The sequence below is a fragment of the Asterias amurensis genome, chromosome 17 (genome assembly GCF_032118995.1).
Source record: "Asterias amurensis chromosome 17, ASM3211899v1".
Taxonomy (NCBI): Eukaryota; Metazoa; Echinodermata; class Asteroidea; order Forcipulatida; family Asteriidae; genus Asterias; species Asterias amurensis.
In genome coordinates this window covers 4,340,916-4,360,211 of record NC_092664.1, presented here as the reverse complement: position 1 = coordinate 4,360,211, position 19,296 = coordinate 4,340,916, and the positions used below count along the sequence as shown (strand labels likewise).

Here is a 19,296-nt window from a genome sequence, read left to right as displayed (position 1 = left end):
GGTGGGTTTTGATCATCATATATTCTTCACAAATTTGTCATTTTCATGAAATAGTGCAGCTCCCAACGTTAAGGAATTCCCATTTTTGTTTGTACACTCACAGTCTGCCGTGTGTACGCAAGACGCACGACGCGCAAATATTGCGTTGCGTTTGTGTGTTAACGCTGTGCAGTCAAGATACGGTGACCAATAATTCATGCGTCTTGCATCTTGCACGCGAATGTATACACGTACGCACGCCAACAGACAACACTGTGAGAAAACGATCAAAACAGGAATTTTTTAACGTTGGGAGCTGCATTATTTCACGAAAATGACGGATTTGTGAGAAATATAAGAGGACCAAAACCCACCGCAGAAAAATGTATGCCGCCATAGAATGTGAATCTGTTTAAATTAGTGGCTTGTTGCAGGTAAGATTCGAGTTATACAGCTTTGAAATTTTTCCGCCCCAGAAACGGGCCTTAATACATGTAGATAGGACTCTGTATCTGTGTACAGAGGAAGAGTCCTATATTGACCCCTTGCACGCGTATCACACGCGGCGACCAATGCCATGCTCATCATGTTGGTGGGCAGTTAGGTTTACGTGTATTAACGCCGCGTCGCCTAAAATGCACACTTTACTGCATAACGCGCAGCATAGAGTCAATATAAAAACGCACAGTGAAATTGCCCACCAGTATGGCGCATTCAAGATTTTTCTGCTGATGACGTCAGGTGAAATGGGTCAATAGCATAGAGTTATATATAAGAACTAGAGCACGCACTGGCCTATATACACGCCCCGGTATGCAAGCAGGCGGCCATTTTCTAAGTTGGCAAAACAGCGTGTGTTTGAGCGTCCATTTTGTTAGTTGAACAAACAGCATCGCGTGAGCGTTCAATAAAAAAACCTCAAACGTGTATTTCATATTCAACGCGCGTGCAGAATGACGCGCTTGTCATCTTGCGGTCCCGTGGCGTTTGTGCACGAAGCATCACTCGTGCGCCCTCTACTAGTTTATATATATAATTCTATGGTCAATAGGGCTAAATGTAGCCAGAGCTTGCAGAACTCCAGTCCGTTGCACTGATTGGTTCGGCCACAACATGATCAATAAAGTGAAGTAACACTTACAGATAGACCATTCCTCTCACTCCCGCCAATGCTGTTTCATTCTCCAGTAGAAAACTTAAATGGTTGCCAGCCAGGTAGCTACAAGTTAGTGAATAGAAAAAAAGCTTCATAAGCAAAACGGAATTGTATGTCGGCAAATACAAGAATAACGTAAGAATTAACTATAAACAATAGTAAACTTGCAAGTACAACCATGTAATAATTCTCTGTTGAGGGAGTGTTGGCTTTGAAATAAACCATGGACTTTATGTTTTCAAATATGTACTCTGCCCATCTTCTTTCCCTCTTGGAGTTTTTGCAGTGTATTTAGTGAGGATGCAGTCGACTGTCGTTATAACAAGATAACTGGTAATGGCCAAATAACCTCTTCATTACAGGAACATTGTTGTAAGAGTACAGCTTAACGATAAAACACAAAGTAGAAATGAGACTATAGGCTTCAGAATGTCATCTTTATAAAGCAAAACCTCTTTATAAACAGTGCTCTTGATAATGATAGACTGCATACTGCAATGAAGCTCATGTTTTATCAACTGAGTTTCATTTAATTTACTGAAAGTGGAGATGGTTGTATTTATTGAGTTTACAGATATCAATGCAGGGCTGAAGGCCAAGTGTACTTTTGGTTATTTGTCCACAAATTAATGACCATGAAAACATACTCCAGTAAAGCGCACTGGAGAACTCTTGAAATCTTAGAAAGGCTTCAGGCATGAAGTCTTTTCTAGCAGGCTTACTGTAGGGTTCCTGCGCCTTGAACACCCAGCAGGGTGGATACGTGCGCATTACAAGTCTTATTATTATTAAATATATTATTATTATTATTGTTACTGTAGCCACTGAACTGGTTGGAAGTCCTCAACTGATAATTATATCGTGATTGTACATAAATTTGTGACGACTTGAAAGTATTGACCAACTGAACTGAATGAGAGTCTTCACTGAAAAGCAGTCGTGAAATTGTACATATACTAGTGAAGACTCAACTGAATTTGATACTAAGAGTATTTGCAAATATAAATGATTGTAAATAATAATGTGCAAAGAATTGTAAAAAACAAATTGAATTGAATTGTCTAGTTTATTTCCTTTTGTTGTTGCAAGAAGAACAGTGTATATTAATAGACACACATGTCCAGATATTAGGCAACGCTGGTAAGTAAAACTGAGGATTATCTTGACAATCTGAAAGCACACAATCCCCTAGCTGTCATTACATACTGATCTGTCTCCGTACAGTTTATGCCTACCAACGGTGAGCTTTCATATTCATTTCAATTCAATTTAAAAATGGTTTATTAAAACATATGTCTCGCAGTTAAAAAACTGAATTGCACATGCCAACATCAAATATGTTTTTAAAAAAAATACATCAAATAGAAATTAACAATCAAGAAATAATTGGGAGGAAATGGCGATCTTGTCGTTTCCGCCTTTTCGTATCAATGCTGCATAATTATCAAATTGTCTTAAAGGAACACGTTGCCTTGGATCGGACGAGTTGGTCTATAAAAAAGCGTTTGTAACCGTTTGTTATAAAATGCATATGGTTGGAAAGATAATTTAAAAGTAGAATACAATGATCCACACAAGTTTGCCTCGAAATGCGTGGTTTTCCTTTTACTGAGCGAACTAACACGGTCGGCCGTTTATGGGCGTCAAAAACTCAACTCCCATAAATGGCCGACCGTGTTAGTCAACGAGGTAAAAGGAAAACCGTGCAATTGCGAGGCATGTTTGTGTGGATCATTGTATGATACTTTAAAAATATCTTTCTACCCATATGCATATTATAACAAACGCTTTTCAAAGACCAACTCGACCGATCCAAGGCAACGTGTTCCTTTAAGCACCAGAACTACGTGTAGCTCTCATATTGATGATCATAAAATTGTACGAATACTTGGATTAATGATTTGCTTCATGGCAGGTTGTACTTTTGGTAATTGCTACACAAGTTAATGACCATAAAAATTACTTGGTCAAGAGCACAGAGCTGTTGATAAAACCTTCTCTTGAAGTCATGTATTTTTTTTAGAAAGAGGAAATTTTTTCAACCCGGAAATTTGATTCTGAGAAAGGCCTCAAGCATGACGTTTTTCTGTGGCATCTGAAAGTACACAATTTTAAGCAGCATGAGTGTTTTTGCTTTTTTGGTTTTCTTGCAACTTTACATACGCATCAAATAAAAAACCTGCAAAAATTTGGGCATGATTGGACTTCAAACTCGATGACCAATTAAGCCCAAAGTTTTGTGAAGCCTTTCTCCGGCATCTGAAAGCAAACAATTATGTACTTGTTATTCTATGGTTTTCTTGCAACTTAAGTGACCAATTCAGCTCAAATTATCACAGGTTTGATATTTAATGAATTTGGTTGGATACATCAAGTAAGGAAAGTGATCTTTGACAAACAGATATCAACGATAATGATCTTTGATACTTTGAAGTATATTCTGCCTTTAAAGCCATTGGACCCTTTTGGTAAACAGTGTTGTCCAAGGCCCACACTTTGTGTACCACAACTTCTATATCAAATAACAAAGCTGTGAAAATTTAGGCTCAATCGGTCATCGGAGTGGGGAGAAAACAACGGAAAACCCCACCCTTGTTTCCGGGCGTTTTGCCGTGTCATGACATGTGTTTAAAATAAATCCGTAGTTCTCGTTCACGAGAATTTATATTGTTTTGCTGTCTTCTCAAAAAGTAAAGCATTTCATGGACTAATATTTCAAGAGAAGTCTTTCACCATTGCCTTCTGTAAACCCTGTAAGTTATTTGTAAATCTGTGAACTTTTTTTCTTTTTTTTCTGAACCGAAAGGGTCCAATGGCTTTAAGAATGTAAACATCATACTCACAAGTGTGTTTTACCCTTAAAATCATAATGATCAGGATCAAGTAGAATACTGTTCAAGTTTAAGTTTTCACAGTTCTGGATGTGTCCGGAGCAGTTGCATCCATCAGCAGAGCACTCCTGAACTGTTTGGAACATGGTAACAATTGCATTGTATTGTAATCAAATTTTATTCCCAAAACGGAACAAACCCCATATCCTGGGTTAACAAAATTTAAACTTATAATATAACAAAGAAGGAGAGGTGAGCAAGAACAAAATATTAAATTATGTTTTGGTCTCCTTTAACGTAAAAGCAGAAAATATGTACTTCGCAACACAATTCATAATGGTTTTCTGAGAACTCATTAGGAAAATAACCTTGTCATTATCAGATAAGATACTAAATTCGGTGTATCTTTGACCAATGGTATCGTACAAAAAATATTCTTTCTGAATGCAGTAAACATTGGGCAAAAACAAATGAAATGAATTTCGTTTTAACATCTTCTAAGCAGTGCATACATATACGATCCTTAAATTCTACACCAGTATATCTCCCAACCTCAACTTGTAATTCATGTGCTGAACACCTAAACCTTGTTAAGCAGTGACGATAATTGAGGATTGTACAAATAACTTAGGTATGGCTCTATCTCGAAATTCCTTTTAAACGTCCTGAATGTCCTAAGTTTATTTCTTTGGGTAGAAGAGCCCCGGGAATAATATAGTTGTATCATTCCTTATACATCGATGTGTGTTACGCTGTATACTCAGTACTTTCCTGAGCAAGAACACGTGAGCCTCACCAATGCCTTTCTGCACAATCTGCCGCGCGCGCCAAGCATACCCGCAGGCATGTCGGACCTTATATGTCGGACCTTCCTTGCGTTGTGATTGATCAATACGAAATAGGGCGGAGCTTAATGGATTGGTCTTTTCTAGAGCAGTGTCTTACCAACTAGCTAGAGGCAGTTCAAATCCTATATTCTAGCACAACTCAAGAATAAAGTTTTATTTCGAGCATCGAAGAAAAACTCATTTATCCACGGCAAATAGTGATCCGGTCCACTAGGCCTCATTGTCTCCTTGTTTTGGAGACGCACGGTCTGGACTAATCATGATGCGTGTTTTAAAGGTTCTATCAATTTGAAGAACCAATCACAACCGGCGTGTAGGTCGATAACGCTTCGGTAAGCATTGTTGCAGTTCACTCTCTGTCTCGGCAACGGATAGAGAGGGTCAAAATAATTTTTCTCCCCACCCACCTCTCCCATAATAAAGACACATTTATATCAGCAATTGATAATATCACCCTCGACGATGATACATTAAAATCTGGATTAAGGTTGTTCTCTGCAAAATAGTTACAATGCTAACCAGTGATTGAATGATATGTGGGGAAAAGGTGGTTTGTAAAAACTGACTTAAATTATGATAAAATATAAATAATTAGCTTGAATTCATAGTTTCTTTCAGGTAGACTCCTATGAGAAATGCTTCGGCAGACGCTCGGAGCAGGTGATGTATTATGTATACATGTGTACTTATAACAAGAGACAAGAATTAAGGTGTCAGCCATTAAATCTCATGTGCATGCTTGTTTTTATTGCCAGGTCCCTTTGGCGTCACCGGTAATAGACACCGTGTGGTGGAGTCAGTGCTTTGGAGTAGACACTTCCAAACCCGTTTATTGGGATGCAATGTGTATTGTAAGTCCGCAGCGAACTTATTTGAATTGAATAATTCTTAGACTCCTGATAGACATCAGGAAGTTCCTCAAGTATTATCACTGGAGGTAAAGAATTGTGTGTAGTGGCTTTTTGTCCACTTTTGTTTTAACCTTTTGAGTTGCCTGCCTCCTTTCATTGTTGAAATGTTTTCCGTTGAACGAAAGAGTAAATTGAGAGAAATAAATTTTGACCCAGTCCGTGCTAGACAGCGAACAACAAATACCTTGTGTCATGAGTCTTTCATTATTTGTCCGGGATAAAGTACCGAGTATACAGTGCTAATAACACACATCGGTGTGTGAGGTTAAATGCCAGTTTTTTTTATTTGTTATTATAAGGGCAGAGATAATTTCTGTTGAAAGGTGCATAAATAAAAATTTCAAAGAACTACAATATGTGAAAATGAGTCACAAGGGGGGAAATTAACTTATTGGGTTTTAAACACGGCTGAAAAGAGTCTACCACAGGCTTCATTCTGACATATCTTACACACTTGTGTGATGGTTGGTTCAATAGTTATGACCTTTTGAATAAAAGATTATGCCATAATCTGAAAATAACCCATACTGTGGAAACAGCCTGTTTAATAAAAACATCAACTATTGATGTCCAAGGGATGATCAAAAAGAACAGGTTTTATTTACCTTTATCAATCAAAAAGAGAGTTTTTACTGAAGAAAATTTGAAAAATATAGACCCTAAAGAAGCATAAAACCACATACCAAAAAATCATTTTTGTTCACCCTTCCATCACTCAACAGCCCTGTACAGGAAAGTGGGTTGTGCCACAAGCGACTCATTTTTGTAGAGCCTGTCACATATTATAAACAAAACTATCACCAAACAAAGAAAAAACCTGTATCTTAAAACTCACAGCATGAGGCCAATGCTTCATCTGACCATGATTCCATGCAGTCAATTTTCCGGTCACAGATAAACGTCTCTGGTATACAGTAGGATCGAGTACACTTGACAGTCCCATTCAAACACTCAAAATCACCTGCAATGTCAACAAACAAGCAAATCCAACAATTTTATTTTTGCTAAATTTCATAAAGCTGTTTAGCAGGCAATACTGCTTGACAAATTTCTTTGCTAAGCAAAAACTGAGTGGGGCACCAGTCACAAGAATGTAAACTTAAAGTAATTTTGGCCGGTAACCTGTTTCTGTTAAGCAATATACTTTTCTTTGCTTGGCAAGTTTTTGTGCTTACAGGCTTTATGCAATTGAGGCTAGGGGTTATTTTAAATTTTTTTTAGTCCATTCATCATGGTTGTGGTTAGACTGCAGGACTTGCAATCACATGGTTGCGGGTTTGAATCCTACCAGCTAACCGCTGTTTTCACAAAGATAAGAATAAGTTTTGTCGTCTAGTTATTGAATCACAATTTATTTCTTTTTAATATGTGTATAGAGCATATAATTAACTAGCTTGTGTCTTAATCTTAGAATAAGACAATTCAGTCTATTGTAATTAATTTAATTGACTTGTGAGATTGTTTAATATACTTTGTGAAGCGCCTCGAGATAAATTGATATTAGGCGTTCAATAACTACAAAATATTATTATTATTATAATTTTTATAACTGCTTACGGCAATTCTTAAGATGTGATTGATCTAAACATCCATATTTATGGTCATCCACATCAGCGAAACAGCGTCGCCAGGCTTCAATACATTGTCCATTTTTGCAGCGAAATTCGTCTTCGTTGCACGCTCTGTGGGCTAAAACATAAGGGGAAACTGTATGAAATCACTTGCCAAAAATAAGAACAATTGATGCATATTTGATTTGTGGTAATAATTAAAATATTAATTATTAAAACACACCTCTTGCTTTTCCTGTATTCTGTTTGGCTGAAACACGGTCATGTGGGATGAACTAATATAGGCTAGTGATCGCGCGCGCGTGTTTTGCGGAAATAGTACCAAAGCGGGCACTAGTCTTTGCAAATAGTGCCCGCGGTAACAGCGCCCTCTCTTGACTTGAACCGTGAACAAACTACAAAATTCCTTTTTCTGTTCTTATTTGACATTTTAAGACCAAGTTGTGTTATAAAACACATATTGACTGGCATAAATCAGTAACAAGTGTACGTCTATTCCCCCTCGGGCCTGTGAGTGACCAGAAGAGGGGCCTATTTCTAAATAGGTCGCTCTTCTGGTCACTCAAGGTCCCTCATAGGAATAGACGTATACTAGTTACCTCGTTGCCAGTCAATATGTGTATAATATTTACAAAGTGCTTTTCACAAAAGTTACAAAGCGCTGTCAGACAATCAATGAATAAACACAAATTATAATAACCATGTGTGTATCTACTTGCCAGGTAGATTATGTTTTTGAGAACTTGTCTTGCTTTATATTCTCCCAGTCGATTTTTTTGGAATTCGGGAGACTTCTCTGTTCTGAAAAGGACTGTCCTACTTTTTAACTACTACCTGGGTCGGAATGTAGAAAATAAACCAGGAATGCAACTTTTGCTTTAGTGGATGGAGGGAACATCTCGTTACTTCACTACCACGGAGTGAGTTTTTAATTGTTCTCAAAGTTTTGACTAGCTTGCTCTGGTCATCGTCAGAAGACTGAAGAGTGTGAGAGAAGTTGGCCTATTTATATACCTAAACGAAGAAAAAAAACTAACTGAGAAAGAAAGAAAAAACCTCTGCTTTGCAATAGTGCAAACGAACTAAAACTTTGTGCGAATGCACTATTCATTCCTGTAAGAGAATGAACTTTGCATGAGGGAGTAGAATCAAGTGAGATTTGAGGAGACCCCATGTACATAGATCTCTTTTTAGTAGATTTGCAGCTACATGAATTTAACACTGGAGCCAGCCTTAAACTTTAATGAAGGATTTTAATTAAACTTACAATCAGAATACACATGAATATACTTACTGCAATTGTTCTCATCCGATAAGTCTGGTCTCCCCTTGTAATAATAACAGTCCGATGTAAAATCACACCACCGTGTCTCCCAAATGCAAATACCTCCTGCACACTTTCGCTTGTGTTCTGGACATTCAAACGACTCTGTGAGGAATACAAATAGAAACCATCGTTAAAGGCACTGGACACAGTAATAACTGAAAACAATTGAAAGCATCAAAACTTACTTGGTAACAAGCAGTGGATAGTATCAAACATTGTGAGAAACGGCTCCCTCTGACGTAACGTAGTTTTTGAGAAAGAAGTAATTTATGATTAAAATATTTGAAATGAATTTGAGGTCCCAAATTCAGTTTCCATTATTATCTCTCAACTTCTATGACTTATTGAGTCCAATTTTTCACAGGTTTGTTATTTTATGCATATGTTGACAACTACCAAGTGTGTCCTGGGGGTCGATTTCACAAACGTTAGGACTAGTCCTAGCTTAGGACTAGTCCTAGAAGGTATACAAATTGCATGGATAGTCCTTAGTTACTACGAGTAACTGGTCCTAACTCGAGATAAGACTTGTCCTAACTCTTTGTGAAATCCAACCCAGTGCCTTTAAAGGCCTTAAACCTAATCTAGGCAAAAGATTCCCCCGCACCTTCCTTGTAACTATGAGATCAATTTACGTCCTCCCCCCCCCCCCCCCACTTTGATTTTTTCCTTGCAAATTAAAGGAACACGTTGCCTTGGATCGGTCGAGTTGGTCTTTGAAAAGCGTTTGTTATAAAATGCATATGTGTAGAAAGATGCTGTAAAAGTAGAATACAATGATCCACACAAACATGCCTCGAAATTGCACGGTTTTCCTTTTACCTCGTCGACTAACACAGTCGGCCATTTATGGCCCACCGTGTTAGTTTGCACAGTAAAAGGAAAACCACGCAATTTCGAGGCAAACTTGTGTGGATCATTGTATTCTACTTTGAACACATCTTTCCAACCATATACATTTAATAACAAACGGTTACAAACGCTTTTTTATAGACCAACTCCTCCGATCCAAGGCAACGCGTTCCTTTAATGATTAGTCCTCACCACAGTTTTCCTCATCTGATCCGTCATAGCAATCTCCAACTCCATCACATCTGAAGGTATAATTGAAGCAGTCACCGTTCTTGCATCGAAACTCATCCGGTTGACATTCATCTGATGGCGACACTAGTATAAAATATAGTATCAAAGAAACATGTTTAATCTAACTGATTTTTGTGTGTGGAATCATCCAGACTATAACACATGGAATGCAAAATCTTCAAACCCCAACGGTGCTACTGACGTGATGACCCATGATGACGACACTTAAAATAGCTCTCATCGAACCTGCCAAACTACAAGATCTATGGTGACCAAACGAACAAACAAATGCACCAACCAACAAACAAACTTAACAATACTGTTAAAGGCACCATTTTTCCCCCATTTTTTAAACAAGTAGATAACGGAGAGTCTTAACCTCTCAAAATAATTGTTTGCATAAACAGTTAATTGGTAATTAATTAAAATACTCCAATCCCCCCCCAAAAAACAAAAACCTGCGAAATTACAAGATCTATGGTGAATGAACAAAGGAACAAACAATGTTGTAAAATAGTTAATCACAATTGTACTTACTGCACATGTTATGTTCCTCAAGAACTGACAGGCAGCGTCCGTCCCCTTCACTACAGGTAACTCTACAATCCATTGGGGCACCAGTACCAGCTATGTGTTTCAGAGAACATAAAGATACATAATACATGTAGATGTTAAATTTGCATCGGGGGTAAAGAATATTAATTTTGTTTTTTACCCATGTGTGCTAGCACTGTATACTCCGTACTTTCCCGCGTCCTGTGCACAAATATTACAGGCATATTAATCGGGTGGGATTCCAACCCATGACTTTGCACATCTAGAGCAGTGTCTTACCAACTAGACTACCGAGATTGCCCAGTAGCTACAGGCAGTCCCAGTAGTCTAGTTGGTATTGCAAGGGTCATGGGTTCGAATCCCACCAGAGTAATATGCCTGTGATATTTTTTTCACAGGACTCGGGAAAGTACTAAATATACAGTGCTAACACACATCAATGTATGGGTAAAAAGCAAAATTAATAACATACAGAAAGTTGGATTTGAAACTTTTAAAGGTGGAGGAGCTACAATATCTGGGCCTAATTTGATAAAGCTTATAAGCACAAAACTTTGCTATATACACATAACGGTTTTGCTCATAGCAGAACTGGGTTACCAGCCAGAATTAAATTAAGCGTGCATTGGGTGGCTGGTGCCCCACTCAATATTTGCTTTGCAAGGCAAATTGTCCGGCAGTATTTTCTGCACAAAAAGCTGTTTGAAATTCGGCCCTGGCAAACTGTGTATAAAATTGAAAAGTCCATCTTTTGGTCTAAGTGGTTCTGAACAGTGGCGCAAATAACCATTAAACTATTTGACGACACTTTTGTTGAAAGTGTAGACTATTTTTACTCTACACTCAACTGTAGACTATTTTTACTCTACACTCAACTGTAGATTCATCAGGAATCTACAGTTGAGGGTACAAACTGAAGTTTTAGTTCAACTTGAAAATGACTGGCTTTCCAAAAATAACATCAAACATAACATCAGGTGAAAAACTCAGCTGAAAACATGTTATATTTCAATGCCCCCAAACCATTTTTTTCAGTTAAACAATTTACTTTAATAAATAACATAATTTTAATAAAAACGTTGTACTTGATAATGTTGCAAGCACTTTACAATATTCTCAAAAATTTTGCAAAATAGTTACAAATGTAACGAAACATCATTTGCAAATTACAAAGATTTGGGGAAACAGTTAAAGTCAGAGAATATACTCTAAAGTGTATATAGAATTGTGACTCGGTTCGTACATTCTATCCACGAATCTACACTTTCTCGTACATTCTCCTTAAAAGAATCCGGCATAAAGTCCATTTTACACAATTTCTTGATCAGCCTGCCAACGGAATGATTTACATGACTCTTCTGAAAACATTGCTCTGTGACTTTCGTTTTCCTCAAAAACCTGACGACTAAAATGAAGCTGAAACTTCTACAGGTAAATTATATTACACACATCTTCATTCACAGTGAGTAGGGATTTATGTCATGGGCAAAAACTTAATCTACAAAAGGTATCAAAATCCTTTAACTCAAGAATACTCACGGCATCCAACCTCATCAGCAGGGAACTCACAGTCAAGCACACCGTTACAAATGAATTTTTTGTTCAGACACGTCGGTGGCTTATCGAGGAACGGGCAGTATATATGATCCTCTAGATTGCAGTCCTCTGCACAAAAGAAATCATATTATTTGCATTATGTTTAACAAAAATAATAATAGGAGAAATAGAATAGAATCCCACTCTAGTCAATTCTTTGTTCAACCCCCAAAATCATTTCATAATTTACCCAGTCAGTTTCCCTTGTGGTTTATATTGATATCTGAAACAAAAAGTCGCATCCCCTTAAGGTGATCCCCTGGCTGCCGCTTCCCAGGTTGTATCGTAATTTGGGTGTGATCCCTGGCTACACGGCATTTAACGGTTGTATGGCTTCTGACTGGCACCCCCCAAACAAAGGTATTGACAAAATAGGGACACCGCCAACATAGGGCTAGATAGCTCAGTTGGTAGAGCGCCGGCACGTTAATCCGGAGGTCGTTGTTCGAAGCCCACTCTAGTCAATTCTTTGTTCAACCCCAAAAATCAAAAATAATAATGATAGTAATAGCAAAACTTATAACGCACACATATCCACTGATTGAGGGCCCGAGGCGCATACAATAATACATTAGGCGGAGTAAAAAAAAGAAACATGTTTAGCGTCCGGGTTTCTCAAAAAAAGGAAGAAGGAGGGGCTTTTTATTTTTTATTTTTTATTTCAAGACGGCCGCCATTCTTTTTTAAAATGTCAAACATCCATTGTTTTTTTCTATTGCTCAAACACACACTACATAAATGAAACATTTTGGACAGTATTGCTCAAACACACACTACATAAATGAAACATTTTGGACAAGATTGCTCAAACACACACTACATAAATGAAACATTTTGGACAAGATTGCTCAAACACACACTACATAAATGAAACATTTTGGACAAGACATTCAGATAAGACATTCAGATTGTTTTAGCTGAGATCGCTTAAAATAACCCTTTTTTCATATTATATAAAAAAAAAAATAATAACAAAAAGGAGGCGGCCTCTAAAAAGGAAGCGGGCGGGGACGCTAAACAAGTTTCTTTTTTTACTCGGCCTTAACTTAAAAATTTATACATTGAAAATGACCATCAAATTACAATGAGCGAGAAAAGGTCTGAGACATCAAATGCATTTTAAGTTAAGATTTTAAGTACTTAAAGTCACCTGGAAGTGGTATTTTTTCAAAATAAAGCTTTTGTCACTAATATATGTGTTTTGATGAGTGGAATGTGAATAAACAGTTAACTAAGGTTTTAAAAAATCAGTTCTTATGTTATTTACAAATTTAAGAGTAGACCCCAACCCGAGAGGGCGCTGTTCGTGACGTCAATCGAGGCAGACTTTGCCTGTAATGCGTAGAGTAAACACAATTGCAAAGTACATGTTCGGACCAAGTCGTGAGTTTGTACATTTCAAAAACAAAAAAAATTGTTTTTTTTTCGGCAATGCCGACCAGGTGTATTGCTGCTGAATGCAGAAAAACACTTTTTGAAATGTACCAACTCACGACTTGGACGTACATGTACTTTGCACGTGTGTTTACTATACGCATTGCAGGCAAAGTCTGCCTCGATTAACGTCACAAAAGGGGTAGGCGGAGTCAGCCCCCAAACAACTTTATATATTTTTTAGACATATAAATCGTGACAAATAATTACTAAAAAAAATTGTTTTATTGTTCGTAAGCATATACTCTTATGTTTGAAAGAAAAAACAATTCTATTTCCAGGTGACTTTAAGGAACTAGATGTTTGAATATGAAGTGGTAAAAACTCCACAAACGAGGAGTATAGCTGTAGAAAATGCCGAGGCAAGTGATTTTACTGTCGGGCCAGTAAAATTCAGCACAAAGTCTGGCTGTCTTCTGTTCTTCATTTGAGTAACAACAGCAGTACCTTACTGTGTCAAAATTAAAAGATGCTTTAAAAAAGTGTTTACTTTTAGTCTAATTAACTTTTTTTTTTATCTGTATTTCAATTATTTATGATCATGATAATATTATTGGGTTTTGGGGGATTTTCTTGTTTTTGTTGTTGTTTTTTAAATTTGTGCTTACCGCAGTCCAACTCGTCTTCACAGTCCAAACAGTCGCACAGTTTGTTGCAAACATTAGCGCTGGGTATGCATTTGCCTATGTTGCACTTGAATTGCGTTACATCAGTGCAATTGCATCCCACTTCATCTGCTTCGTTGTTGACACAGTCTGCATGACCATCGCAGAAGTTATGCCGGTGGACTCGAGTACCGTCGCCGCAGTCCGCAAAGTCACCTGTGTGGGTCAAATGTGGAGGAATGATGTTAGGATCAGTCTGTGGAAATCACTTTTTTATTATGTGCAAATCACCAAACACAAGGCCTGGCGGCCACCTCAACGTGTGGGCTACAATCAAATTTTCTTTCTAAGGGGCCGTTGGGCCTAAACAGGGTTACCCCCTTTACAGTCCATACGGATGTAGGATTGGGTATAATCCATCAGAAGCCTGGCTTGTACTTGATGTGCAGAAAGTACTACCTCCCCAACTGGTAAAAAAGCACTTTAAAAGTGAGCTCTGTTAACACTAAAGCCCGGTTCAAACTTCCTGCGAATGCGATACGAATATTGACATCTCATATTCGCAATGAATAATTCACAGCAGTTGAGTTGTGCTCAACTCTCTTGCAAATATCGCTGCAGAAACAGAGTTGTGACCTCAAATTCACATCAAAATTTGCAAGAAGTATGAACCGGGCTTAAGTCGGGTCAGAGTTAGGCATTTTTTGGGGTTGCGGGGCTAAAAAATGTTTTCACTCTTTTCAAAATTGTACAGACATACAGCCCTACCCTCTGATAAAGTGGAGCCATCTGTTCTTGCAGCAGGCTTCCAGATTGCTGGCAGCCTGTGCTAGGTTCTGAGGTTTCCAATACCTCTCCACTGCCAATCAAAACTTTTGGCTGAAGCTTATAAGTTTATGGGAATAACTTGGTTCTACCATGGTTCTACTTGTAAAAAGCACTTTAAAGTGAGCGCTGTTAACACAAAGTCAAGTCAGAGTTGTGTAGTTTTTTGTTAACAAACTGTAGGTGGCGCCATATACTGCTAATAGCCAGAACTGTGGCTTCAGAGACTAAGGGTGCGCCCGCTAAATAAAGGCAGTTTTGAGAGCTCCAAAAATAGGTTTCAGTGTACAAATTGTGCCAAATTGTGACCTGGGGGGTTGTTGACTTCCAACTTGATGCATTTTGGATGACAATAGGCCCTAGACAAGTGGTCCTATTTGCTGAGAGGTGTAGGGAAATTTTTTCCAAGATTGATGCTGGGACGTTTGGAAAATTACACTGGTTTGGGGATGTTTTGACTTGGGGGAATAACTTGACGAGCCTAGGGACTCCCGAAATCAAATTGAGCAGAGGATACAAGTTTAAGGGTCAATGAATAATTTCCCCCTTTCTGTAAAAAGCTGTGAGACTTCCAGGTATTTCTCATGTAATTTTGTACATTTAGCATTTTGCACTGTATGCTATGGGAGCTTATTTAGTGGGGTGCACACCCAAGTGTGATGTTGCAATAGACCGATCCATTAGGCTCTGCCCACGGGGCACGTGTGAGCAAGAACCCTTCCAATGTCATTCTGCACAACTCTGCCGCGCGCGCCAAGACAACACGCACGCATGTCAGACCTTAATTTGTCGGACTTTTGGTTGCGCAATCGGTTGTGATTGGTCGATACGTAATGGGGCGGGGCTTAATGGATGGGTCTATTTATACTCACTTTCAGAACATTGCTTTTCATCGCTCCCATCCAGGCAGTCTTCAACCCCGTCGCAAACATAGAAGGAATTGATACATTCTTGGTTGTCACAGATAAACTCCGTCGTCCAACATTGTCTCCTGTCTGTACATTACACAATAGGAAATGCCAAAAAAATAATTACAAATAACAACAAGATAGATCTATACAAACGAACAAATAAGTACATGTAATAAATGTAATAGCAACAATACAGTAAGGTTTGCAGTAAGACCATGTAATAATAATCTCTAAATGAGTTGGGGGTGGTTCTGAAAGCAACAACTTATTTAAAATATGGGTTTTGAGATATTGCATGGTGAATTTTTGTGTGTTTGCTAAATTGCTCCCGCGTGAGAGAGGCTTTTCTCAGATTCTTAATTTGGTTGTTTGAGAAATTCAACACAATACAAAGTGTTTTTATATTCCGCCATTTCATTTATACCACAGGGCTTTAGACAAACAATAGCAATGCAAATAATACAACAAATGAACAAAAAAAGAAATAAACAGAAACTAAGGAAAAATATGTTTTTTAAGTGCTGTCTTGAAAACAGGCAGTGAATTTGAGGTGGGTATGGTGATGTGAAGATGGTTCCACAGTCCTGGAGCGGCTAAGGAAAATGATTTATATGCAGCAGATTGAAGAGATTTGAAAATCAAAATGGCAACACCATGATGAAGGTCTATATAGCAGTGCTCAATGTTTTCCATTATGCCACCAGTTGAGTGTGCAAGTCTTGCCTGCGGTATTTGAGCAACGCGACCTGTTTAAGTGAGCGAGTTTGTTTCCATCACACATTAAAGCAAGGAGGGACCAACGTGGTCACACAAATGTTTGAATACCTGCATGACCGTGCACGGTCTATAGTAGTCTTGAAGTAAAGACGGTAATAGTTAAGCGCGGTGTGTAGTTACAGCGCGGTGTAGCTACGGGGACGATACACACACCCTCGATCCCAGTATGTGTGTGTGAGTCAGTTAGAGCCGCCCCGCGCTACCTACAACTGTTGCATGTGTAATATTGCACTGTGACTGTTGCATGAAAGGCAGACAAATAGGCAGCGCCTAACGACTTGTCTTCAAGTCTAGGTCTATAGAGGTCCAAGTAAATTGCCCTTCTAACACTGCTTTGGTAACATTCATCTATTGGTACTGGACACGTTTGGCAATTACTCAAAATAATTGTTAGCATAAAAAGTAACTTTGTAATGAGCAGGGGAGAGCTGTTGGTAGTATAACTTAATTGTTAGAAATGACCTCCTCAGATGCATGTTTTTGAGTTTTTGAGAAAGAAGTAATATCTCACTTAAATATTTGAATCTCGAGAACGACATCAGGCCTAAAGCCTTTACTCAGACAACTGAAAACACATCAATTGGTGTAGCGAGGGTGTTTTTCCTTTCATTATTTTCTTGAAACTTTGATGAAATATTGAGTAAAAACTTTCCCTGATTTGTTATTTTATACATATGTTGGGATACACCAAGTGCCTGGGCTTTGACAATTATCAAACGTGTCCAGCAGCCGATTTCACAAATTGTGAGGATTAATCCTATCTCAAGTTAAGACGAGTATTCCATCCTAACTTAGGATAGGTTCAATGCATCCCAACATCTACGGTTACGCAACTTAACTCGTCCTAAGATTAATCCAAAGTTAGGAAAAAGCCTTTAAACGACAAAGGAAACAAAATGGCTACGAACCACACACAGCTTCATCTGATCCGTCTCCACAGTTGTCATAGAAGTTGCACCAGTCGAACTTGGACACACATAAGTGGTTGTCGCACTTGACAAATCCTTCCAAGCACTCAAAGCTGGCTGAATAAAAGGAAGGGATGGAGGTACACACAGTTAAGTGAAGATCGTGGGCTGGCCAGAAACAAAATATTCCCACACCTCTACTGGATGGGACGAAGGACTCGGCAGGTGCAAACCTAAAGAATGTTATTTGTAATAAAATGCTTCCATAGTTTGTCAGAACTTGTCGGATTAAAGGTTCTGAAACATTTTACATTCTGCAGGTTTTTAAATTTGCTGTGTTGTAGGCACAACTCACCAATTAGTTATTTCTTCTCAATATCACTCCACTTAGTTCAAAAAATTAACGTTATAGTCTTCTCATCTTATCAAATAATTCATGGTTTTATGCTTTTTAAGTTTAATTATCCAATAGTTATTTACGTTCAGCGTATTCCTCTTTGAGTTAAATTGTAAACTTTAGTTTGTTTGTTGCTTTTGTTTTTGTTGTAACTTCTTTCGTTTTGTATTTGTCAGCAGGCAATTCAAAACAAGCCTTTTTGGCTCCTAGTTAAATGCCCCCAGGTATGTTTGCTCTGTATCCATTACAATTTATTATCTTTATTTAAATATTGATTATTTGTCTTCTTTAATTATGTCTCGCCCACTTCTTTGACTAAAATTAATCTACATCACCTTTTAAAACACATAATATGTGCACCCACTATTATTTCAAGCTAAACACACAGTTGGAATATTCCTGCGCTGGTATATTTACAACAAAATGAGCATACTTTGAGATTCTGCCTTTTTTCAATGGCTTGATGTTCATTAATGGATGTCCATAGTTTGTTGAAGTGACAGTGAAGAACGCCAGAGAGTCTGGAACCTAACGTTCTCAGGGGGCCCTCTCATGCATTAAACCAGTTCTGAGTGGCCCCATGCTACCTTATGAGCAGTTCACTCACCCCTCTTAACGATTCCCCTTTAACAATTTTGATATACAGCAGCCCTGTACATTTTAAAAGAGCAAGGATACAAAGCATTTTCTCCCTAGTCAAAGGCACCCTATGAAGAAATTGTAAATTTCGACTGGAGTATTTAAATGGCACCAAGGCAATGACCAGTGGCATGGTACAGTCGCAACCCTAGTCTTGGTTCAAGACTCTCCTGGATTTGTCACAACAGGGCGCGCTTTCACCCCCAACGCCCTATCAACCATGAACCGCTATCACCCGAGAACCGCTATCACAGGAGAGTCTTGGCACATTCGTTAAATCTCCCCCCCAAAAAGGGGTGGGCTCTGCGGGAAACCTACGCACGCGCATTATGTTTCCCCCCGATTTTGGGGGGAGATTTAACGAATGTGCCAAGACTCTCCTGTGATAGCGGTTCGTGGTTGATAGGGCGTTGGGGGTGATAGCGCGCCCTGTTGTGACAAATGCAGGAGAGTCTTGAAGATTAAAAAAAAAAAAAAAATTAAGAAGATTTTATTGTCATGATAAACATGAACATTATCTTCCCTGTGTAAAGGAGACTATACAATACATTCAAGAAAGGCATAGCAAAAACTATGCAACCCTTGACTATCGCAACCCTTGTAATAAACAGCACTGTTAAAAAGAGGTTCTGCTTATCTCATATCTGCTTAGTGTTTCCTTGTTAAAGCTTTACTCTTACAACAATATTCCTGTATAAATGAAGAGGTAATTTGGCCAGTTCCAGTGATCTTGTTATAATGAGATTTACTGCAGTTAATAGAGGACTGTGGTGAAGAGCAGTTGGACAAAATATTTCTGCTTTGTGTTTCACTGTTAAACTGTACTCTTCATTAATGTTCCTGTTAAAAAGAGGTAATTTGACCAGTCCCAGGTTCAGCTTTATTAAGAGTACATTCTGAAGTCCAGAATCTCATGTCTGCTTTGTGTTTCTTTGTTAAAGGA

The 19,296-nt window shown here is 38.3% G+C and overlaps 1 protein-coding gene across 1 annotated transcript in view; it reads right to left on the bottom strand.

Moving 5' to 3' along the window:
* LOC139949619 (uncharacterized) overlaps positions 1–19,296 on the bottom strand; it is an 81,040-nt gene that overhangs the window by 18,660 nt on the left and 43,084 nt on the right. Inside the window, exons 5-15 of the mRNA XM_071948058.1 lie at positions 17,318–17,434; positions 15,594–15,716; positions 13,900–14,112; positions 11,801–11,926; positions 10,244–10,333; positions 9,668–9,790; positions 8,591–8,725; positions 7,283–7,414; positions 6,561–6,686; positions 3,979–4,099; positions 1,121–1,198 (exon numbers count right to left, since the gene is read on the bottom strand). Coding sequence (XP_071804159.1) covers positions 1,121–1,198; positions 3,979–4,099; positions 6,561–6,686; positions 7,283–7,414; positions 8,591–8,725; positions 9,668–9,790; positions 10,244–10,333; positions 11,801–11,926; positions 13,900–14,112; positions 15,594–15,716; positions 17,318–17,434 — 1,384 coding nt within the window. The remainder of the gene's footprint in view (positions 1–1,120; positions 1,199–3,978; positions 4,100–6,560; positions 6,687–7,282; positions 7,415–8,590; positions 8,726–9,667; positions 9,791–10,243; positions 10,334–11,800; positions 11,927–13,899; positions 14,113–15,593; positions 15,717–17,317; positions 17,435–19,296) is intronic.